We start from the raw sequence: 26,346 nt of genomic DNA on the forward strand, positions 1-26,346 counted from the left end.
GACACAGAAGGAAGACTTTCATCCAATCTTTCTTGACTGGATTCAAATGCAGATCCAAAAAGTGTAAAAATCCAGTCCACTTCAAATTCCCTCTGTAAATTAATGGGTTATTCAAAATTTCACTGGTAAAATGAGTGTATATGTCACAAACTAACACCTGTTACCACAGTCTTGTGACCAATATGCATGTTAATTCTGAAGAAAGCTGGAGGTGTTGTAATTGCAGGTTTTTAATATGATGAGATTTGTGTCCCCAGCATTGACCTTAAGGGGACGAAATGAGGAAAAATCGTTCAAGCCGGGTGTCATATGGGAATGAGCAGCCACCCAATGTAACAATTCATGGGTCCCAAAAATCTATAACTTGGTGTTTAATTGACATTTCCACATCAAGTTTCAACTTGTTGGTCTGTTGAGGAAGAAAATCAGCTGGTGAAACAAGGACATACAATTCCCAACAGATTCCAACTGTCCTGGCTATTGAGGGAGTGCAGCGTAGGTTTACGAGGTCAATTCCTGGAATGGTAGGATTACCTTACACTGAAAGACTGAAGCGACTGGGCTTGTATACCCTTGCGTTTCGAAGATTGAGAGGGGATCTGATTGAGATGTATAAGATTATGAAAGGATTGGACACTCTGGCAGTAGGAAACATATTTTCACTGATGGGTGAGTGCCGAACCAGAGGACACAGCTTAAAAATACGGGGTAGACCATTTAGGACAGAGCTCAGGAGAAACTTCTTCACCCAGAGAGTGGTGGCTGTGTGGAATGCTCTGCCTCAGAGGGCAGTGGAGGCCTACTCTCTGGATTCATTTAAGAAAGGGTTGGATAGAACTCTCAAAGATAGTGGAATCAAGGGTTATGGAGATAAGGCAGGAACAGGATACTGATTAGGAATGATCAGGCATGATTATATTGAATGGCGGTGCAGGCTCGAAGGGCTGAATGGCCTACTCCTGCACCTATTGTCTATTGTCTATTGTCTATTGTCCAAAACCATTCATTTCAGGTAAGAAACAGATAGCCACAGTTGACAGATCCTTCACCACCAGTAGTGAATTTATTATATCTTCATTAACCACAAAAGTCAGTGGGTGCAAAGGGCAGACAAAATAATGAGTGTGCCAGCCCTGACTCCACTCAACCTTCTTTCAGCAGCCAAATTACACAATTGCATGGCAGAGATTTAAAACAGACTCACACCATCACCTCTGAACAATGAATATCAAAGAGTTGGAGGTTAAAAGTTGTTAATGTTTTTTTTCAAAAAAAGCAATGAATGGACAACAACACCAGTTAGAAATGTATAGATTTATTGATGTAGGTTTACATTTTAAAATAAATAAAAATGATAATTTTCTCTCATTTGATATCAAGTGAGAAATAATTCAGATGTTTTATGTTTATGTAATAAATTAATATTGAAGCATACTGTACCATTTTTTTTCAGCCAGTCATAAATGTCCACAACACAATTTGAGTACAATATCGATTCATTTAGATATTTGACCCATGTTCCAACAACACTATTTTGCCAGTATTCATTAATATAGTCAAATCATACAGTCAAATGCAGCCTTGAATAAATCAAATGACAAAACAACATAGTGTTTAACAGCGACATGGTGGCTCAGTGGTTAGCATTGCTGCCTCACAGTGCCAGGGGCCTGGGTTCAATTACAGCCTCAGGCAATGTCTGTGTAGAGTTTGCACATTCTCCCCTAGTCTTCATGGGTTTCCTCCGGGTGCTCCGGTTTCTTCCCACAATCAAAAGATGTGCAGGTAAGGTGAATTGGCCATGCTAAATTACCCACAGTATGCAGGCTAAGTGGATTAGCCATGGGAAATGTAGGATCCCAGGAATAAAATACGGGTGTAGAACTGGATGGCATGCTCTTCGGAGGGTCAGTGTGAACTCAATGGATCAAATGGCCTGCTTCCACACTGTAGGGATTCAATGATTCTAAACACAGACTTCTGCTGCTCTAGCTGGTGACACTCTAATTAGATTATTTCCTTATACAGGAAATGAGGTTGTAAATGTGAACTATATATTTTACGTTATTCTGTTGTAAACAAGGCTAAAGATTTGAACTCATTTAATATCCACTCACTTGCACATTGTTGAAATCAAGGTCAAGTCTCCATAGCATAAATATATCTTGGTCAAAGTTTATTTCTAGTTGAACCCAGGACTGATAGTTAAGTAACAGGCCGATGGTCTGGTGAGTAAATAAATGATATACCCATGGTTGAAGTTACTCTTGCAAAGATAAACAGATAGGCTGACTGACCAATAAACAGATGGACAGACTGAGAGACAGGCCGACAGAGTCTTTCAAACAGTCAATAAGAATTTATATCTAAAATTTTATGTCACAAAATCTATCCTGTACATTTATTTAAATGTTTCTTTTGCATAACACAATGTTCAATGTATTTATAAGCAGTGCCAATGGTCTAATAGATTACATCAATATGGGTATATGGTTGCATATTAATATTTCACGAAATAATGATTTAATAGAAGACATTTGTTCCTTTTCATTCACATTCTGATATCTGGACTGAGAAGCATAGCATTACTGTACATTTATTTGTGAAAAGTTTTGACTATTCAATCAACTTGTGCATTTTAGACACAATCGGATTTTCCATTCCATTTATGTCAATGAAATCAAATCGAGTAGGGTGTAAAATGACCAGATGATCTGAACCATTCAATTTGCGAATCAATGGGTGAGGTTAGAATGACCTCACCTGAGGTTCAGCCAGTAATAGATATTTGTACAGTCACACCATCTTCCTCTCATATGTACGTAATGTCTAACACAGTCAAAAGACACAACCTTTTGTTTTAACTAAACAAATATTTCCATGGAAACAGAATAATCACAGCACAAACATATTGTAGTTTCTACAGACCTACGTCTGAAAAGTATATTTTGCATGTTCACTTTCAATTAAAGGAAGTTGCAGTTGGGTAATCTCTGGAAAGGCAACTTTTGCCAGGAGCTGCACATGAAGAAATGTCAATCACAGCCAATGAACTGGGCCCATTGTTATATAAGTGCAAATGTTTAATGTAGTTTTGAAGAATGATTTTGTGTACTATGGTCAAGAATGTTGGTGAAAAATGAACAATTGAAAACCTTTCCACATCCACTGCAAATTAAAAACTCTGAGAACATTAGATACAGAGTTAATCTTCCCCTTGATCCAATAACGTGCTCTGATATTCCACACCAGAAAAGCTACTGTTTACAATAACAATACCACATTTCCATGTATGTAAGTTTGCTCACTGAGCTGCAAAGTTCATTTTCAGACCTATCGTCACCATACCAGGTAAAATAATCAGTGAGCCTCCAGTAAGCTTTCACTGGAGGCTCACTGATGATGCTACCTAGTCTGGTGACAAAACGTCTGAAAATGAACATTTCAGCTCAGTGAGCAAAACGTCAATCTGAGCTACAAATCTCAACACTCGCTACCACATTTCCATTTCTAACATCAGACAATCTCATGGCATGCTAGAGTGCAATTCCTAATTTAATGGGAATCAACACTGTTTGGGTACGACTGTATGGTCACTCTGTAGTTACTTGGAACTGGGAAAAGATGTCCAAACTAAATGCATGTATTATCACAACAGACGTAGAGTCATGGAGTCATAGAGATGTAGAGCACGCTTCCACAATCCATTTTGAATTTGAGCTCAAGTGTCACACCAACATGATTATGTGCTCATGTACTGTGCCTTTAAGATACCAAGGGAAATCTTTCCTATGTTTAAACATGAATAATCGTTGTGTCTGCAGCATATATATACAACCTCGGTTCAGTTGTATAGGCAGTGATTTTTGTATGCAATGTTGTACAACACATACATAGTATCCGTGACTGTGACCACTTTTTCTAAAGTAAGCAAATAGGACACACCACTCTAATTTTGACTCCAATCCACCACTCTAATCTTAACTCTAATCATACCTGTGTTCCAACCTTCTAGCTCAGCACCATCGTCCACCTGTCCACCTGTCAATCTTCCTTACAGCGGGCTCAAAGGGCCAAATGGTGTACTCCTGCTTCCTTGTTTCTACACACTGGAAGCTCAACATGGGAAATCGCAATTCATCTTGAAAGAAATTTTAAGATTTGACTTTGCAAAAGGAAGGTTTCAAGGAAGGGAACATTTCTTGTGAATAATCTTTTTAAAAAGTATCGTAAGATGTTTATTCATTTAAGGAATATATGAATGCTATTTGTTGAGGACAAAGCATTTTATGGTGGTAGTCACATATCCCTCTGTGGAATAAAGCTTTTGGTACAGTATTGATCACTATGCCATATAACCAAACACTACAAAAAGAGTGATACCTACCATATGTTAAATGGGCTTTTTTCTTCAACAAACAGAACATGACTCAGAAAACAGTAGATTTTGCTGTCAACAGATTAAGTCATCATCATTGATGTCTGCAAATTACAATTTGCCCTCAGTGTATTAATGGTCAGAAAGCATACTAATGGTGCTCTCTATATTGCAAACATGATGCATTTATAAACTTCATGTTAATGTCAGTTAATAAGCTGCTTGTTAATTATGGAATAAGAAAGCAACTGTATAATTCACAATGCTACGAATTATTCAAAGTTGCATACACTTGGATTTTTTTTTGTAGCCTAACTTTAGGGGTCGTAAGCAGAAATTGCTATTTGTATTACATTTGTTGTTTTAACAAGATCTGTTGTTTTAATAATCAATAGCAATTGACTGTTTGAGACATAAGTAGCTACTCACAAATGCATTGCATCATTCCACTTCACTCTTTCACATACAAGCTTTGTCACTGTAAAACTGAAGGTGGATTGAATGGAATCTATTTGCAGAGCTCATTGTGTCCCAAAAATGCCAAATACTCCCTCATTGTGGGCGTATTTCCTTGGAACTGAAATAAAATATTAAAATGTGGGTTGTTTTTAAATGGGCTGAGGAGATTGGCACTGATGTATGGTTTACATAGAGACCTCCACCTTCTTTTCATTCAACTCATTAAAATGTCCTTTGTCCTCAAGGCTTTGGCACTTACTGAAGGATGTTCCCAGCAATACTCATCCCTTTCTAATGCAAAAACAAGTGTGTATTTATTTTGCGCCATGAAAGCAGAAAAGCATCCTAAGGCACTTCATGGGTGGGCGTGGGACGGGTTTGGTGCTGGTAAACAGACATTGGCGTTGTGCAAAAAGGTGAGCATTGACAGATAATTTGATGCCAAAAGGGTGATTCTATCCACTCACTCATTTTAAACAGGGATCATTAATCAGGAATGGATACTCTGGATGACCGATGGTAAATTACCAAATCATCCCACTGAAATCAGTTGAACCAGTTACTGTCCTCATCTGTCTTCCACCTATGAATGCCGATAACAGAGGTTGGGGAAAGCAACTGCCATTGTTGTTAACACTGTTATTACTGACCTGGAATATCAACTAATACAACACAGTCCATGAACTGAAGCTCAAGCTTTCCTGGTCTCTCCTGTTTTGGTTACACACTGAATATTTTCTCAGGTATTTTGGTGTAAGCATTCATTGTCTGGTTTAGATTTATCTACACGTGACTTCATGGCAGCCGCTGGAGATACCAAATGTTCATTGTTTGTAATTGGAAACTAATGCAGGGCACTGAGGACGTGTCATCAGAGACTTTACATTGATATTGAATCTTGCTTGTTGGTAATCCCACTGTTCTATGCATTTGCAGGACAATTTGTTCATTGAGTTATCCGCATATTTATGCTACCAAGACAATGCTTGATGGAAAGTGATCATGAAAAGCTCAGTACATCTGCTGATGTTAAGGATGCCAGCTTCCAACTTTGCCCAGAATTTCTATCTGGCTATAATATAAATACAGCCAATGCTGCAGGATGATGTACTGGCCAGGGAGAGTGGAGTTCCTGTCCTGGCACTTTGATAGGCGCAATCCTTCAAAAGCCTGGTGCAGGATTATTGGCTAACATTTCTGGAGGAGGATCTACGCCTTTGAGTATTGAGTGGAGGGATGCAGTCTGGCTCTCTCCAAAGAGGAGCATCCATTTTGCAGCACAGTAATTCTGGGGCATTTGGAGACAGCTATAATTTTTCCATGAAGTGACGCCCACCCTCCTCCCTCAGCCAAATGCACAGCAGCCAACCTAGATGGGCACCATGTGATACCTTCGACAGGTATGGCATGAGTTTCACCTTTTCCCCAGAAGGTCTGCCAAGGTTATTGTTGGAAGATACAAACAAATTAGTGTGATCCTGCTGCCAATTTCAGAATTACTTGCCCCCTGAGTCTTTGGCCCATTTGGTGTTTTCAGATTGAATAGCCCCAGTCTTGTCATCCACAATGCAGTTTCTGCACAGAAAAACACAGTTGGCAAACATAGAGTATGTGAATCGAAGGAATTGTTTATTTCGGACAACAATGTACAAAGTGAAGAAGAATACCCGAATCCAACAAGCTACAATTTGTGTAATGGTTTTAATGTGAAAGGAAATGAAAGAAAAATAGTGACCTTACATTTCTGTGGCAACTTTCATGATCTCAGGATATCCCATGCAGTCTACAGCCACTGAAGTACTTTTGAAATTTAGTCACTGTTGAAATGGAAGGGTGGAATTCACTGAAAGCCAATGGCAATAAATATAATGCTCCTCTCTTTCTTTCCTACATGTGAAACAGGATGACCATTTACATGGAGTTTTGTTGAGATGAAAATTATTTTACAGTACCACTTAAATTATTTTTTAAGGACAAGTATTCTTAAAAGCAGTTCAAATTCCAAAATGTATCTCCATTCTGGTCTTCAGTTCTCTAGAATATATAACATTGTCAGTACATTCTTTTCAGGAAGGAATGAACAACTAGGTCAAGGGACACGCTTTGAATTGGAACTTTGTTTTTAGTTTATACGATAGTGAACTAACATATTTTACTCTATCACAGGTTAATTTGTGTTCCTGCTTTTCCTTTATAGTTTAGTTTTGTTTATCAAGTCAGGAAAATGGAAAGCCTCTCACAGCATTTAAGTGATCACTTGCTCACCACTGGCGGAGAAAAGAAGAAACTCCACATTAAAGTAAATAGTTGAGTAATATTCAAACCCACATAGCGTTATTATGTATTCTTCAAACAGCCTGCCTACCATTCCTGTTCTGTGGAATAGAATGGTCTGGGTAGGATGTTATTTTAAGTCAAGGTTATGCTGCATTTCTTGTACACAAGATGATCAGTTTCAAAGAATGCATAGAAAAGAATGTCTGCTTATTTTGATCTTATTAAAACAGTACTGCATTGAAATAACTCAAACGCCAATCTCTAAGGAATGCTCAGCGCCAGATCTCATTACAACCTAGGTCCAAATATGGGTTAAAGAGCTGAATTCAACAGGGAGATGAGGTGAGATGAAAGTGACTGTTCTTAACAGCATGGCAGCATGTGACCAGTTGTGCCACAAAGGAACCCCATTAACAATGAAACCAATAGGAATCAGGGGTATATATTCCACTGACTGTAGTCATATCTAGCACAGAGGAAAATTGCTGTGGTTATTGGAGGTCAATTACCTCAGTCACCCATGAGTTCTTTAGGGTTGTGTCTTAGATTCAAATATCTTCAGATCCTTCATCAATGACTTTCCCTCCATCATTAGATCAGAAGTGAGCGATGGTTGCTGATGATTGCATAGTGCTTAGATCTATTCACAATTCTTCAGATAATGAAGCAGCCCATTTCTACACGCAACAAGATCTGGACAACATTCAGTTCAACGACTTAGAAGAATTGGTGCACCAGAACATCATAACATGCATGTTCCAGTCACATTCTTGTCTTATGCATGTCAGGCAATGGAGAGAGTTTAACCAACATTTCCTTTGATAGTCAATAAAATTATTGCATCACATCATCCACCATCAGCATCCTGGGGATTACAGCAGAAATTTAGCTGGACTACCTTACAAGACCATGTCAGAGATTAGGAATTTTACACCGATTTCCTAACTCCTTAAGGCTTGCCCAACATCTTATGCACAGTTCAACTTGCTTGGGTGAGTGCAGGTCCTACAATCTCCATGAAGTTCATCACCATCCAAGACAATGCAGCCCACTTATTGGCAACCGATGTGACACCTAAAACATCCACTTCTATCATGATTAGTGTACTTACAACTGCAGCGTATACCACCTAAAAAATGCATTACAGCAACTTTCAATGGCTTCTTTTTTAATTAACTTATTTTCCTCATCAACCTGTACAGAGATGCTATTATACACCTCTGGAGCAGGTGCGACTTGAACCCAGGCCACCCGGTCCAGGGGTAGGGGTTCTACCTCTCTGTCTCAAGATGGCCCCTTCAATGAGCCCTCAACAGTATCACAAAATCAGGACATCTGTTACCTATAAGAACAAAGGCAGAAAATATACTGGAACTCCACCGCATGTACGTTTCCCTCCATCCTGGCCAGATATCATATCATTCTTTATTAGCTAATGTGTCAAAACCTGGAACTCCTTATCTAACAAGCTTATAGACAGTCCTGGCTCAAGGAGACTGACAGCCATGTTCTCAAGGGGTGGCCACAAGTGCCAGTCTTGACAGCAATACCCACATGCAATTAGCAAACAGAAAACACAAATAGAAGACATGCTACAACAACAAAGATATGTAAAAAATAGTGAGTTGACATTCAGAGTCTGTCTGCTTTAACTACAGATCAGATTTATTTGATTCAGCAGGACATTTGTTATGGCTGCTTTTTCATCTTTAGCTGAAATGTTGATCTTTAACCCTTGATCTTCTGTGTTTAATAAGCAGTCAATCAAGACATGTACTGTAATACTTACTGTACACATCTTGACATTTACTCTGTACTTTCAAATAGCACGGGGGGTGTCCCTACATCTGAAGGACTGTAATAAATGGAGATGATCATTCGATGCTAGCCTAGCCAGTCATACCCATATTACATGAATGAACAAAAAAAAATTATTCAGTAGATTTTACTTCTTAAATATAGTGAATTAAATACATTGACTGAATTCCAACTTCTGCTTTCAATGTCAATAATATATGTGTATGTATGTATATATATATATTTAATTTCAATATTCCAGCATTAGAGAGCCATCCTTAATTTGATCCTTTGATTTGGTACAACCTTATATTCACTATAAATCTGCATTCAGGTCATAATTTATGTTAACAGCAATTATCTTTTTTACGTTATGTGAAACTGTATTTGCTCGAAATGCATCATACTGATTCGTAGCTTCAGTACAATATTTAAATGTCTAATGTATATTTAACTTAGAAGTAATCCAGAAATAGAGTCATGTACTGAGTTGTTTTTTTAAGTAGCACCTTACATCAATAGTAAAGAATGAGAACAAGCATTGACATAAGAAAGAAAAAAGGGACAAGTCTTAAAAGAATGATGAATAATGTAAGGCATTAATTAGTTGTGCAATTTATCAAAATATTTTAAAAAGGTCAAATCTGACAGGTATTGACACACCTAACTTTGAATGTCATGACATCATAAAGGCTGTATAATGTGAAGATGTTAAACTTTCAAAACAATTTAATGTTGTTTTTCAAAGCTGAGTCCAGTTTTGAAGTACATATTTTGACAAAAATGTTACAAATCCAATTAAGAAGTTGCATTCAGTTGCTTTGCTTGCTGCCTTGAATATAGCACATCAACAGGGAAATGAGAATTTTCAACACTGGTTGCTTTTGTATTAATAATTCACTCACATCAACTTCTTTCTGGGGTTGTTCACTTTGATGAAACTCTGCTCTGAGCTTTGACAGGATCTCTGTTGCTGTTTTACCTTTGCCAATGTCATCAGTTTCTGCTTCACTTTGTCTGTTTGTGAATCTACCAGAACTTAGTTTCACAATCACATCTATTTCCTCAGCAAATGTTTCAATCTTGGACTTACTCCACATAAGACTATAAGACACAGGTGCAGAAATTAGGCCATTCAGCCCATCAAGTCTGCTCTACCATTCAATCACCGCTGATAAGTTTCTCAAACTCATTCTCCCGCTTTCTCCCCATAACCCTTGATCTTCTTGACAATCAAGAATCTATCTATCTCCATCTTACATACACTCATTAACCTGGATTCCTCAGCTCTCTACAGCAGTGAATTCTATAGATTCGCCACTGTCTGGCTGAAGAAATTTCTGCTTATCTCCGTTTCAAAAGGTCTTCCCTTTACTCTAAGGCTATGCCCTTGGGTCCTAGTCTCTCTTACCAATGGAATCATCTTCCCCACATCTACTCTGTTCAGGCCATTTGGTATTCTGTAAGTTTCAATTATATTCCCCCCCATCCTTCTAAACTCCATCGAGTACAGACCCAGAATTCTCAAATGTTCCTCATATGTTAATTCTGGGACCATTCTCATGAACCTCCTCTGCACATGCTCCAGGGCCAGTACATCCTTCCTGAGATATGGGGCCCAAAACTGCACACAATACTCAAAATGTGGTCTGATCAGAGCCTTATAAAGCCTCAGAAGTACATATATTCAAGTCCTCATAAAATAAATGCTAACATTGCATTTGCCTTCCTAACTACTGACTCAACCTGCAAGTTTATCTTGACAGAATCCTGGACTAGAACTCCCAAGTTTCTTTGCACTTGCTGAATTTGCTCCTCATTTAGAAAGTAGTCCATGCATCTTCTTCTTACAAAGTGCATGACTTTCCTATGTTGTATTCCATCTGCCACTAATTTGCCCACTCTCCTAACCTGTCCAAATCCTTCTACAGCCTTCCTACCTCCTCAATGCTACCATTAATGTTTAAAATGAAAAGTTGTGGTCCCAACACTGACCCATGAATGCAACTGAACTACCAAGAATCACATTTCAGATTATGCGGCACAGTGGCACAGTGGTTAGCACTGCTGCCTCACAGCACCAAAGTCCCGGGCTCAATTCCTGCCTCAGGTGACTGTCTGTGTGGAGGTTGCACATTCTCCCTGTGTCTGCGTGGGTGTGCTCAGGTTTCCTCCCACAGTCCAAAAATGTGCAGTTTAGGTGAGTTGACCATGCTAAATTGCCTGTAATGTTAGGTGAAGGGGTAAATGTAGGGGAATGGGTCTGGGTGGGTTGCACTTCGGCGGGTCAGTGTTGGGCTGAAGGGTCTGTTTCCACACTGTAAGTAATCTAATCTAATCTAATTCCCACCATTGCTCTTGCTGCCTCCTGAGGGCAATGCTCAATTCCATGCACCATCCCATGCATGCCCACAATTCTCTATCAATACCAACTCACTCTACTTAGAGGCATTCTGGTTCACAGATCAATGTTTATACTTTTCATCTGGTGTTTTAACTAAAAGTACTATGTTCTTTCATTCTGGTATAAAGATCAATGTTTTAACATCTCATGCTAATGTCCCTCTGATTGCTTTTTCCAATTGCATCTGTTTTGAAATTTCACCACCCAGTCTGAAGTTGCCTTCTGTTGTCATCAAACAATCAGTCCAGAGCTTAATCCAATTATGATTCTATCAAACTGCTATTTGAATGTGGCGCAACACTTGAGGTCTTCGTCCACCATCTTTGCCTCTGTGCTTACTTAGATGGCCAGGAATCTTCTCCACATCCAAAGTACCTTTTCTCCTATCTTCAGATACTTCATTCTAATTGGATCCCTCATTCAGGCCTCACAAGTCTAGTGAGATTAAGAACTGATGTTTTGAGCACATCTCAACTTTTATGCTACCCCTCCTTCTCTCTAAGCTACAACTCACAGCACTCTACTCTCTCAGGTTCGTTCCTAGTATCACCATCCCACTTGCTGACAAATGTGGCACAGGTACTTGGCCTACTGGCTTCTATTTAACAGAGGCTGAATGTCAACTGTCTGATACCTCTCCTACCTTCTTCCAAACTCAAGTCTTCTTTTCCAATTGATTTTAACACCTCTCCACTGCCTCTCCACTGCCTCCAAGCTTATAGATTCCCAAGGAAGAGTCTGCTTCTAAACGTTTCACTAATAGGATTGCTGTAATGGTCATTGTATCGGCCTATTCATTCCCTCATGGAACTGACTTCTTACTTCCTTGATTTTATTTGATCTCCTCTTGTCCAATATCTGCAACTCCTCCCCATGCCCTGGGGCTCTTTCACAATTTCTACTCTCAAAGTACAGTCGGTTTTGCGATAACACGTGTTTCTTTAACGTGATTGAAGAATTTCGATCATTATTTGTTGAACACGAACTTTCCTTACCTGTAATGACTATAGCATGATTCTGGCCCCATTAGTTTAAATGACATGGCTATTGCGTGATTTTGTTATAAAGCAAGATCGCACGAGAACAGAACTATCATGTTATATCAGAACCGACTGTCCCTACCATCTTCTCTTTACCATAGATGCCCAACTCTTTAAACATTCATCTCCCATAAGGGCATTTTAAGAATTCTCCACTTCTTCCCAGGGTTTCGTTCAGTACCACCTATCATCAGACTCCTGCTGGCTGAGATTTTTGTTCACATTTTACAGATTTTCATTTGGATGTTTTCACTTCCTCCAAATGAAAGTTGCTGCAAAATGCAATTATTTTTAATCAAATTTTTTTGTCTGACTCATCATCAAATGAGTCATCTCTGACTCTTCCCTTCCCTTCCTTGACTTGTCTATCTCCATCTGCAAGGATAGGCTATTGCCAAATATTGATCATAAGATGACTTATTCCGGTAGTTACCTTTCCAGCAATTCCTCACACTTGACTTCAATAAGGACTCTATACAAGTTTGTAAGTTTGTCTGTCATATGTTTTGAAAATACCAGCTTCTATACTACTGCTGATAGGTCCTCATCCAAAGGTTCTGCTCACTAAGGTTAATACGGTCCTCAACCATGTCCGTTCCATATCCTCGTCCCTTCCCCTCCCTCTCAGATCCAAGAATGAGTTCTCCTTGTCCTCACCTTGCAACCCAGCAGCACTCACTTCAATGGATCACCTTTCACTAGCTCCAATGTAATGTTGCTACCAACTATCATCCTGCACTCCCTCTCAGCATTCAATAAGGACCATTTCTTCCACTCCAATGTTCCATTCTCCAATTATATACAACATATCTTCCCTTTTCAATAGTACTTGCTTGCAAGTTGAAACACCTGCCCTTTTACCTCTGCTCTATCCATCATCCAAACACCTCGAACACACCTTCCTGGTGAAGCAGCAAATTACTTGTATTTCTTTCAATGTAATATCCAGTACTCATTGCACATAATGCAGGCTTTATTGCAATGAGGATATCAAATACAGATTGAGTACTTTGAGAAACCCAGTTTGAATCTGCAAGCATGGCCATGAGTTTATTGTTATCTGTTATTTTAATTCTCTGCTTCACTCCCACTGTGATCTCATTGTTCTTAGCTGCATACACTGTTCAATGAAGAGCAACATAAGCAGGAAGAATAGCTCCCCATCTTTCAATGAGACACTTCACAGCTTTCGGGCTCAACACCGTTTAGCAATTTCCAATCATAACCACTGGCCCTGTGTTATTTTCATGGCAACTACTGGTGATGGTTCTGGCATTCCTATTTGCAACTCTGCTCATCCCAGCTTTTCTTTCTTTATTTGACCCAATACCATCAACTTTGGCCTTGAGATAATTGCATTTCAATTTCGCCTGCCTCCATCCTAGAGAGACCTTCCCTGATATTCTTTCCACTCTTTCCCCTTTCCCTGCCTTCGCACTTACTAAACACCAGTTATTATTCCAGTTCCGATAAAAGGCCACCGACCATAAAAATCAACCCTTTCTCTCTCCACAAGTTCAGTGAGACATGCGGAATATTTTCTGCACTTTCTGTTTGTAGTTCAACATATTTCTCCAGCCTCTTTGTAAAAAGACCACATTTTATATTTCTCCAGGCTCCAAGGCAGTCAGTAAATTGGCAGTAGGGAGCTGAACAAAATTTGGAATATTCATACAGATTTAAAACGGGGAAACACCACTACTGAAGTCAAATACTGCAAATATTGGAAATCTAGAAGAAAAAGAGAATGCTGGAAAACTTCATAAGTTGAAGTAGAATCTTCAGAAAGAGAAATGGAATTATAAAAATTCCAGATATGGTCAGCTGAAAGGTTATTGATCTGAAACTTTTAGTTTTGCTCTCCACAGATGCTACTCAAGTATTCGCAACACATGCTGTTTGTAACTCAGTTATTAACTTACTTTGTCAGCAACTAATGCATAAATAATCCAAGGATATGATGGCATTTAACTGGGTACATTTGAAAACAAACCTGCAATAAGATCTGTCAAGCATACCTCTACTGTACATATAAGTAAGAAATGTTCAAAGACTCTGTATTGGCAGAATTTTTTATATACTATATATATTGGCCAGTGCCAACTTTAGATGTACAAAAACAGCAATCAGAAGAGAAAAAAATCAAATGTAGGTCTCTAATACGACAAGACTTGCTCTATTCTCTGAATTTTTAAATATAAATCAATTTCACCAATACGAATCTTTGTCCCAGTGATAACCACCAAGTAGGAATATTATCCCATTAAAATTATAGCAGTCTCGGTGATAAGGACCCCTGCAAATTCTCTGCTGCCACCCCTCCCATGACTTGCCGTCCAGAATTGGAATTTACAATGTATGAATGCAACCTGCTTACCATGCTGTTTAATATCATAATCCACTTGTTATTGTAAGCTCACCAAATACCGTGCATTCACTCCCATAGAATGTAGTCCATTCATCTTGCCATTATATATTGCATATTACACATCTTTCCTGATTAATGCATCCCAGCAAGTCAGAATTATCTTACCATGCAAACACAACTTAAAACATTTTTACAATCTCTTTAGGTGCAAGGGTGCTTGCCACCAGTTCCCATCAATACATTGTTCCTTCAGCAGTCTGAATCTTTGGCCAGTTCTTTCATGGTTTAAGCCCTTGCACTCACTCATTTTTCCCAATGCCTTTTGGTATGCTTCCTTTTCCCAATTTTAGTACAGTACAAAGCAACAATCCTTTAGTTTTAATTCTCAGTGCCGCTGTCCAGCGTCCTGTTCAGTGTCACCTGCAAATTTGGGGGTGATAATATTTTTCAAAAGTGACATTAGTTATTGTTGATTTATGCACTCATGATGAGCAATAGCCAATGTTACAGAAGTGAATATATTCCTTCTTCGTATCCATTCACTGTCAGCATTATTAAGTCCCCGGGTTAAATACAGAAACAGGAAGTTGTGACACAAGCCTCCCTCTATATTCTTCCAACAACTTGCCCGAATTGTGATCTCTGAAGGGCATGCCCAGACGCACTGCAGCAATGTTTTCCTTTTCACACCAACTTGGAATTCTACTTAAGCAGCTGTGAGTGCCATGGTATGGGCAAGGTTTTGTACTGTGGGTCCTGCTTACTTGAAAACCCAATTAAGCTATATAAAACTTATTCTACACAGGCTTCCTATAGCCATTTCAGACATAGAGAAAGACAGACATACTGAAAGAGAGAGAGAGAGAGACAGGGACAGAGACAGAGGAGATACTTTGTACATTTGGCACTTCTGTTGTTCTGCTTGTGTATTTGTGTCAGTAATACCACATTCTTTTGTACAGAAGGACAGATTGGGGATGTTGAGGGGAATGTTTCATCCTGTTCAGCTGGGCTGCATCCACGTCCCCATAGGAAAGGGATACTTAATTGTGCCGCCCAATTGCCAGTACCAAAGGGTCATTGTCATGAACAACTTGAAATTGCTGGGTAGTCGAATAATTTTAAATTCTGACTGAACTCAGCACTTTCTGGACCATTTCCCTTGCAGTTTCAGATTTTTGGAATTCTCACAGTTTTATGTGTAAATCTTATTCTCTTTTTTTTAAAAAAAAACTACTCTCTAAGACCAGTGACAAATTCTGCGACAATCACGATGTCTCAGTAAAATGTATCACGTCAAGAATAAGCCACTGGTAAGTATCAGAGTGGAAAGATAATTCCAGTGAAATTGAAGGATGAAACTTTCACTGACTCAGAGGTCCAGCATTTTGTCCTGGTGAACTGCAGTTTCCTAATGAAACAAAAGTTAAAAAATAAGTACAAATGACAGCGGGCTGCTTCCAGCTACATGCTTCTTCAGTCAGACCAGAACTCTCTTCATGTTGTTCTTTCACTCAGATGCATTATAAAGAACTTGTGCACAAAATATATTAGACTGCAGCTTCATTTAAAAATGAAGAAAATATAATTGGTCCACCATGACAACATAAAAGAACACAAGAGGAATGTTAATGCTTGCTACCGCTGAGACCAGACAGCAGGATTCAAATATGCCCTTGGTCTGGCTTTGTCATCCCTTGTACATAAGAAGTAAAGTTGAAGTTAAAGACAATGTTCCTGCCAAATGGCACTGTGCAATTTCAAAGCCTCGTCTGGGCTTCTGGGATGTAGATTTCGATGCTATCTGCACTTTCCGTGGCAGAGTTTTGTCGATATGAAGCTGCTCGCTTGGCAGCCATTAGTCGTTTTCTTGCTTCTTGCCTGTGTCTGTCAGCAAGTTCCAATGACTTCTCCCGCGCCGCAGGTAACCTTCCCTTCGACGGTTTCTTTGGTATAGGAGGGGGGATCTTCATTTCATCCTATTAACAAAAACATCTTTTTTAATGAATCACTGAAGTACAGTTATTTGCTTACTTCTTCATTTTCTCTCCTCAAAATGACCTCATCTTCATTTTTAACAAACAATTCCTCCTCCTATAAGCACTAACCCACACTGTTGCTTTCCACCATCTCCCCAATTGTAATTAGATATGCCAATGACCATCACAACTAAAATCATCCCAGTCCCTTACTGACATCTATTAATATGCATTTTCAAACAAAGTCATTTATAAAGGCAAAGTGCAATGACCTGGAACACCTTTAGCTTTGTCAAATTTTACCGAGACTGATTGAAGGAGTTCTTCAGTTTCCAACTGGTTCAGCAAGATCCACAGAATCTGTAGGCTGAATTTGCAGTCTTAATAAACTCTGCATTCGCTGTCTATGATATAAGGAAGCTTACATTATACTGTGTTATAAAGTGGGTAATTTGTAAATGTTTTATTTATTTTAGAGTTTGTATTTTGGACTAATGACACGTGGGTTTGGATTTTGTGTGTATGGGTGGGGGGTGGTTTAATAATTAACTTGCCAGTTTTTTTATAGCCACAGCTTTTAGAAACCAATATGATAAATAGTGCTAATGGAACTTATTTGCACTGGCAGAATTTCATGAGTGGACAAAATAAATAATTGAAAATATTAACTTTATTTCAATTTGTAGGAACAGGCTTCAGGGAAACACCGTAGCTGGGGAGAGCATTTCAGTTTGCAGATGTCCTGGTTGAAGTTAAATATATATAACAGTTTCTCTGTTTTATTGTTAAAACCAGATGTGCAAATTTGCACATTTATGTTTCAGTGAAAAATCACCTCAATAAATGTTGAGTAATACCTAAAATGTTAGGTTGCAATCTGGGAACTGACCTGTCCAGTAATAATTTCAGTTGGGATCACAACTTGTTTGAAACCTCCAACCTATGTTTACTATACTTAAGAGTTAATGAGCCTCGGACTGATAATAATCCCTTTACAGTGGAACAGAGATCATACAGGATATCCATTATCTTCTGTTTTCTCCACAAATATGATGTCAGCATATAGGTCAATTACAAAAACAAACTGCCTACATAAGTTTGAATGATCACTCTCTTTGTTGTTCACCATGCGGGGTCTGTTTTGTGTAGGCATGTCTTAAATTCCAATGCAGATTCAAAACCACATGCATCACCTGTTTGATTCCAGACACCGGGAAGTAATTGTTCATTTGTAGGATGAAACGTTGAGGCTGCCTACGAATGAGACTATAGCTCATCACGGCAGGAAAGTGGAATTGATTTAAACACTGAATAAATTGAAAAGTATGATTTTTGTGGGCTGAGAAAATGTTATCCCATTCACCATGATTGATGGTAGCAGTGCATACATATATCAAAAATGGAATCCATCCATTAAAAAAGTTAAGATCAGGCTTACTGCTTCATAAACAATTGGCCTTTCCCATATTTTCTCATGAGGAAGCTAATTTTTATATTACCATCAATTCACTGTTTAGAGACATGAGTAAGACATGTCATAGATTAAGTGCATCATTCTTGGGAGGAAAAAGCAACCTTGCATTTTTGGTTTCTAAAGCTTTCAGTCATTAGGACTTATTTCACATTATATAGACTAACGACTACCAAGAGGAGAAAGTGAGCACTGCAGATGCTGGAATCAGAGTCGAAGAGTGTGGTGCTGGAAAAGCACAGCAGGACAGGCAGCATCCAAGGAGGAGGAGAATCGACGTTTTGGACATAAGCCTTCATCAGGAATGAGGCTTGTGGGTCGGGGGGAAGGGGGGAGAGCTGAGAGATAAATGGGAGGGAGGTGGAGCTGGCGAGAAGGTAACTGGGCACGTGTTAGGTAGATGAAGGTGGGGGTGGAAGTGATAGGTTGGAGGAGACAGTGAAGCAGATAGATGGGAAGGAAGATGGACAGGTCAAGAGGGCGGTGTCAAGTTGGAGGCTTGGGACTGGGATAAGGTTGGAAGAAGGGAAATGAGGAAACTGGTGAAGTCCACATTGATCCCATGTGGTTGCAGGGTCCTAAGGTGGAAGATGAGGCGTTTTTCCTCCAGGTGTTGGGTGGTAAGGGTTTGGAGTTGGAGGAGGTTCAGGACCTGCATGTCCTTGGCGGAGTTGCAACGATCCATTGCGAATCATTTCAGAGAACATCTCCTTGCGGATTGTTTCAGAGAACATCTCGCTGTACCCCATTGTGGTCTCCTCTACATCGAGGAGACAGGACGCCAACTTGCAGATTGTTTCAGAGAACATCTCTGGGACACCCACACCCAACAACCCCACTGTCCCATGGCTAATCACTTTAACTCCACCTCCCACTCCACCAAGGACATGCAGGTCCTGGGGATCCTCCATCGCCAAACCCTAGCCACCTGAGTCCTAGAGGAAGAACAGCTCATATTCTGCCTTGGGACCCCGCAACCACACGGGATCAATGTGGATTTTGCCAATTTCCTCATTTCCTCTCCTCCAACCTTATCCCAGTCCCAAGCCTCCAACTCGACACTGCCCTCTTGACCTGTCCATCTTCCTTCCCATCTATCCACTTCACCCTCCTCTCTTACCTATCACTTCCACACCCACCTTCATCTACCTGTCACATTCCCAGCTATCTTCCCCCCAGCCCCACCCCCCCTCCCATTTATCTTTCAGCACCCCCCAGCCCACAAGCCTCATTCCTGATGATGGGCTTATGCCCTAAACATCGATTCTCCTGCTCCTCGGATGCTGCCTGACCTGCAGTGCTTTTCCAGCACCATACTCTCGACAATGACAACTAGGAGTCAACATCTTCATTGTGGACTTCCATGGCGGTATAATGTAGGTGAGGTGGACCTTGTGATTGTGATTCCCAAGTTCTGATGCTCCTACCTCAAATTAATCATAAGTATATTAAGAGAACATGAAATGTGATGAAGATTGATTGGAAACTTTGGTGTTAAAGTATTAGGAACTATGTCTTGTTGTTTCTTTCTTATTTGTATATTATGAGTGTTAAGAAGGAGCACATAGTTTTTAGTTTCATTTTAGATTTGTTCCATAAATGATGTTCATGAGTTTATCCTTGAAGCTCATCAATTAAGTATGGGACTGTAAGAAAGAAACCTAATGAGACATTTGTAGAATCTGCAACAGAAAAATTGAAATGCTTTGGGATCTATGGTTTCAATCACTGCAGTTCGAGAACATCTTTGAGAATGTAAGGGGAATCACCTTTAAGAAAGTATTCTGAAATAGTATTTCAGTAACCATTGATCCTTGAGACTTATCTTGATAAGCATTAAGAACCAAAGATCTGAGAAACAGCAGTTCTAATGTGAAATCTCACACAGACAGTTATATGGAAATTATCATATGGGGATCAAAGAGGAAAGTGGAGGAAAATAAAATCTTGGGGTGGAAACAATATTACATTCAGGAACAATTAGACATATACCAAAATAATAAAGGAGAAAGGCTAGGACATAAAGGTGATATAGAGAACATAACAAGCTTCCATTGTAACAAGACTAATGGGGAAATTAATGGGGTCCTATTGCAATATTAGGAACACCTAACGAATCCTCAGAAAATGATGCATCTGGAAAGGCAATGTGTATTGAAACTGCAGAACTACATGTGAATTGTGTTTCCTCAGGACTTATGAGAAAGAGGAGATGGCTCAGGATAGTCAAGACAATTCTTTCTTACTTACTGCTAAAAAGAACCAGGCCACCAGAGGTTCTGAATAGAGTATTTTCTTATTTTTCTAATTAAGGAGGTAGACCAATAAATTTATAGAGAGATATTGGAGCAAGTCAGTTGTTGATGTCACAATTTATCTTTCAGATGAGGCAATGAAGGGTAAAATATTAATTGGTGGAATATAAGAGGGTACATTTGGAGTAGTAAATTTAATTGCACAGAAATAATTATTATCTGGGGAAATAATTTGGAAGGTCAAAAATAATAATCTCAATGAAGGTGTTGAAATAAATATTGAAACTGCTGTGATACAGAAAGAACATTCTGGATTGTTTCTAGACTATGTTGTGACTGGATCTGAGGTCCATAGAATTAGCCACCAAAAGGAAAAGTCTACACAAGAGCAATGACATGAAAATTCTGATGCTAGTTTCCAAAAACTTAAGAAAAGAAAGGAGGAAGAAAAAGAGAATAAGGCTGATGTGTTTAGTCCATTTTCAGTAACAGAAATTAAAAGACATATCCATGTTAAACAGTCCCACTTAGAAATTGTGTAAGGACCAATATATTAGGACCTGGATGTTATTACTTAAAAGACAACATAATAATGAGGAAATGGAGATCACTTCATTGAGGGATGGGCATTTGTTCATCAGGTGATAGTTCCACCTGAGTATCATAATGGGATTTAGAGAGTTACACATGATGTGCTTTTATTTTCTTTTGTGTAAGAAATGTTGTTTTTATTTTGTTGAAAGTACATTGACAGTTCCTGTCAATGACTATCATAGTAATAAATATCGAAAATAAAGCTCATTGTTTATCAAGCCAGGCCTCACTTTGTATATGATTTGTTCAGTATTCATAATCAGCTGGGAATAAATAATTAAGACAAAATGGTTGTAGTTCTCAACATTTTGGGACATTGGGTTCTTCTTGTAACAGAACCCACTCTGACTTTTCCGCCATTTACTCCTACACCTCTTAACCACCTGATCACTTTTTTTAACATATTTATTGTGTACAGGTTATCCAAGTCCTGGGTATAGATTTCTCTCTAGCTCTCTCTCTCTATCTCTCCACATCCTATGGGTTCAAAATTGTTTTAAACAATTAACAATCTTGTTAAATCTAAGAAACTCCAATGTCCTGATTAATTACATATCAACAAATGATCTGCAATTTGGAGTTAAAATAAGCTCCAGTTTCTGTTTTGAAATTAAGCAGTGAAGAATATTTGAATTAAATTATTTCAAAACCCAACAAAATACAGATATCTTCCACTGTGGCAGCTCATTGCTGCCTAGGGAAAACAGCTTTTCACTGTATATATAGTACTTAGAAGAACCTGTCTTGTAATAATGTCAGCAAGTCATGCCAGTTAAAATTTTCTATGGGTTATGTGACTATTAGTCTGAAATTTAATCAGACTATTAAGTGTGTCACAGTCTCTTGTGGTGTGTGATATGTGGTATGGGTCATAATGGGGACATGATGCAGGGAGTCAAGGCTTAAGCACTGTTTCATTGCTTGCATTTGACCTTCACGTGAGCTGTCCTACAGCCCAATGACAGCACTGAATGCTCCACAGGTCTTTACCAGGACACTGTACAATCTGAATCACTCAGGACCTCCTCAGAATAGGCTAATTCCATACTGCACAGCAATAACCTCTTGCATAGTCAGGGCACAAAGTCTGGATTCAGCAGAGAAGTGACATGAACCCCCTTATCAAGTGTCCTGATGAGCCACTAAAATTTGATTCTTCTTTAATTACATCTCTGCTGTATCAGGAGCTCACACTGTGCTCCTGATACTTGGTTCAATGAATCAGATATAAATTGGACAGCACAGAAATACTGATTCACATCAGATGAGTTGATTTGATGTGATTTATTATTATCATGTGTGCCTCAGTAGAGTGACAAAGTTTTGTTTTGTGAGCAATACAGGCAGATCACACCATACAAAGCGCATAGGAGTAACAAAATAGAGCGAGGAATACAATGTTACAGCTACAGAGAATTTGAGTTAGTTGGTTGCTCAGAACACCGTAAAAAGCTAAGCCAATTTAACTATCTGACAAAGGGTCCTGGCCTTAATTTGCTTGAAATAAGCTTTCTAAAAATGATTTCAATATAAATTCATCATTCTCCCTCTCCTAACGGCAATTTTAGTACCTGTCATTTCTACCACTGAATCTATGTAATTACAATTCTGAACTGTCAGTAACATTCTAAATTATTCAATTAAATGCTTTTGGTATAAAGTCAAATGAAGCAAACTCACTCACCTCATTATTATCAAAATCCACAGCTGTAGTGATGAGAATGCCTGAAGCTCTTTGCAGTTACATGTGGTTACCTAGCTTTGTGCCCACAAACTCTGGGTCTCTCATTTTTTTTTGGTCCAAGCTTACAGCTGATAACAGTATTCCGTACACAATAATAAGCTAAATTAACTATAGCCTTCAGCATGACTTCATGCCAAATAACTATTTCTCTGCCATGCTATTCGTTTTCTTCCTCCTTGGGTTGGCACCTTGACTCCCTGCATCTCTCTGTGCCTGTGTTATCAACTCCTATTCTTACTCCCTGTTGTACTAAGGAATGAACTCTATTCTCAATTTTATCTCTCCGCCCCTGAGGCTCCCAGCCTAATTCCTGACAAAGGGCTCCTGCTCGAAACGTCGATTCTCCTGCTCCTCGGATGCTGCACAACCTGCTGTGCTTTTCCAGCACCACACACTCTCGATTCTGATCTCCAGCATCTGCCGCCCTCACTTTCTCCCTCTATTTTCAATTACTTCAGTGAAATCAAACAAGCAGTTATGGAAGCATTAAGTGTCATAGGCTTGCAGTTCAATTTTGACCGTGGAGGTACATGATCAATTGCAAATGCAGATGTGATAAGTGTGAGCAATGCACCCCATAATTTTACAATCTTTACTTCCCATGAACCAGGTAGTACACAATGAATGGTAGAAGCATGGGTACCAGCAGTGAAAGTAAAGAAAATAAAAGCAACTTTAAAGTTTCAACAGAAAAGACAGATTGGGCAGAGGCAGCAGGTCAGAAAGAAAACTTTCGCAATAGATGGCATCTGGGGGAGGAAGCTGAGCTCCGATTTGAGCAATGCGTTTTAAATCGTGAACCTCTGGGTTAAACTCTTGAGGCAATGAGAAAGAGAGATTGAGGTGAGGCTGCGATAAGTTAAAGAGAACTGGCTTTAGTGTGGCCAAAATTAAATTGAAGGGTTTTTTTTAAGTCATCAAGATCTTATTGTCAGATAGTTGGAGATGGTAAGAACAGACATAGGATCAATGAACAGGTGGAAATGTAGAGGCAGATGTCATCAGCAAATGCTTCAAAGGCATCTGGATGGGTATATGAGTAGGAGGAATATGGGCCAAGTGCTGGGAAATGGGACCAAATTAACATAGTCAACATGGTCAACACAGACGAATTGGACCATAGGGTCTGTTTCTGTGCTGTACAACTCTACGACACTATGGAAGCATTATTGCAATACCAGTTCCCATGGTAGTACGTAAACATATGGACAGAAAAATAGTTCAAACAGCTACTCTTATGATGCAGTGCCATAATACAACAGAAACAAAACACAACTGAGGTGATTGGTTCAGGCAAGTAGCTGACAGTGTCAAATATAGTGGAGTGATCCCCCCAGGAGGATAAGGAAGTATAACAAGGTCACTGGGAAATTTGACAATGTACAATAATGTTGTGGGTGGGGCAGAAACTGACCAGAAGATTCTGAAGATGCAAAATATTCTATAACTTCAGCAAGTAAAGAAACATTTGATATTGGATAGCATAGGGGAGCATTGGCAACGCATTCGCATGAACCCTGAGCTGGAGGAGAGGAATGGGTTGATAATCTCAGTCAATGTGGGACTGTGAAAAGGAATTTGGATGAAAAGTGTCTTCTTGAGGAGAAAGGAACGGTCTTCAACTAATTGATAACTAGCAACTGATGAAAGATCTTTTCATTCATCATCACCATTTTATGTAAGCCCCAATGGAACAATATAGTTCAATGAGTTAACTTCAAATTTCTTCTCCTTTCTTCCAAATCCTAATATAATTTTTCTTTACCCTACATAGGGGATCCCCTTTTTGTCTGACACTCCTGCATTCACCTTCATCATCTTCACCATTGGCTTATTTTTGTCTCTCACTCCCTCTGTTGTACCAATAGCTAGTGCTCATTCATTGCAAAAATATTTGCCCTCTCTGGAGCTTCACTTCTTATTAAAATGAATTTTCCCTGCCCTCTGTGGGGTGGCATGGTGGTTCAGTGGTTAGCACTACTACATCAGAGTGCCAAGGACCCCGGTTTGATTCCAGCCTCAGGTGATTGTCAGTCTGTGTGGAGTTTGCACATTCTCCCCGTGTCTGTGTGGGTTTCCTCCGGGTGCTTTGGTTTCCTCCCACAATCCAAACATGTGCAGGTTAGGTGACTTGATCATGATAAATTGCCCATAGTGTTCAGGGATTTGCAAAGGTAAATGTAGAATAATAAGGTAGGGTGGGTTACTCTTCGGAGGATCGGTGTGAACTTGTTGTGCTGGGTGGCCTGTGTTCACACTGTTGGGATTCTATGATTCTTCTCTTTCAAAAGCTTCCTCAAAGTCTGATCCTTCAATGGTATTATTGGTCCCCTGATGCTAACGGTCTCCATTTTCCCTTTTCTTGTTGGGTTGTAGCAGCATTACAATTGTTTTTGATCTTCTTCATGTGATGCACCATTAAACACTGTTGTTCAATCTTTGTGGCATTTTACATTTTTAACCATTTTAAAACAAACTTCTCCTTTTATAAGAGTGGAGATATTACTCTTTATGGTAATTTTACACTAAATGTAATACTCATTCAAGGAAACATGTCATTCAACAAGGCACATATGTCTTCTCATTTTCTCTCTATGCATTGTTCTGTTACTCCCTTAGGACAAGGTGCAAGTTTTAACCAAAAGCTGTCTTCCAACCAGGATTGCAATTAAAAAAAACATAATGAAACTTAATAATGTGGTTACAGAATTTTCTCATCAAACGTGTTTTCATGACCACTTAAAAATTCAGTTAACAAATAAAAAACAAAACTGAGAACAGCACAATAATGAGTTGTGGTGGACATGTGCGGGCCTACCTTTCTGTCTGAAGCCTCTAGCAATTTCCAATTATTCGCTTTTATCTGCAAAAGTTCATCAAACTTCAAAGTCACATCCTCAACCGACAGCTGCAAGAGATCCCAGAATCCTGCAAGATCCTGGGACGTAGGCAAAGGAAAAGCATTTGGATCCTGAGAGCACAAAATAGGCAACAAGAAAGAAATTACAATTAAAACTACTAAATAAAAGCACCAATGAAAGAAGATGTTTCTGTGTTGAAAACTACCTTCCTGATCCCGATAGGCCCTGCCAATTGTGGGTGTTGGTGGGGAGGGTGATGGAGTTGTTTTTAATTTTGATTTATTCATTCGCGGGATGTAGGTATCACTGACTCAGTCGGAATTTATCGCCTATCCCTAACTGCCTTTAAGGTGGTGGTGGTGAGCTGCCCTCTTGAACCACTGCAGCCCATGTGGCATAGGGACATTGACAGGACTGTTAGACAGTTGCAGAATTATGACCAACGACACTGAACGAATGGCAATATATTTCCAAGCCAGGCTAGGACTTGAAGAAAAACATGCAGGTGTTTCAGGAATGTGTGGTGTTCAGGAAAAAAAAAACAATGTTTATTAATTTGTGCTTTCTCCTTCCTTTCCTAAAGAAAAAAAAAAGTGCACTTATTGGGACATGGGTAAACATCTAACACCATGTTCAGGTAACCATTCTTGCTCTTACAGACAAGACCATGAATGTAAGCAGGACTTTTGCCACTTTGGAACACCATGGAGATAATTTTC

The 26,346-nt window shown here is 39.2% G+C and overlaps 1 protein-coding gene across 6 annotated transcripts in view; it reads right to left on the minus strand.

Moving 5' to 3' along the window:
- Window positions 1-1,240: 1,240 nt before the first annotated feature.
- LOC122563716 (disks large-associated protein 2) overlaps window positions 1,241-26,346 on the minus strand; it is a 706,137-nt gene continuing 681,031 nt past the window's right edge. For all 6 annotated transcript variants that reach the window (XM_087976892.1, XM_043717840.2, XM_087976893.1 and 3 more), the window contains 2 exons: window positions 25,585-25,737; window positions 1,241-16,702 (listed from right to left, as the gene is read on the minus strand). In XM_087976892.1, the coding sequence (XP_087833018.1) occupies window positions 16,484-16,702; window positions 25,585-25,737 (372 nt within the window). In that variant the 3' untranslated portion in view covers window positions 1,241-16,483. The remainder of the gene's footprint in view (window positions 16,703-25,584; window positions 25,738-26,346) is intronic.

This window comes from Chiloscyllium plagiosum, unplaced genomic scaffold (assembly GCF_037043375.1).
Source record: "Chiloscyllium plagiosum isolate Xiang-an unplaced genomic scaffold, Cpla_swu_hap1 HiC_scaffold_30, whole genome shotgun sequence".
Lineage (NCBI taxonomy): Eukaryota > Metazoa > Chordata > Chondrichthyes > Orectolobiformes > Hemiscylliidae > Chiloscyllium > Chiloscyllium plagiosum.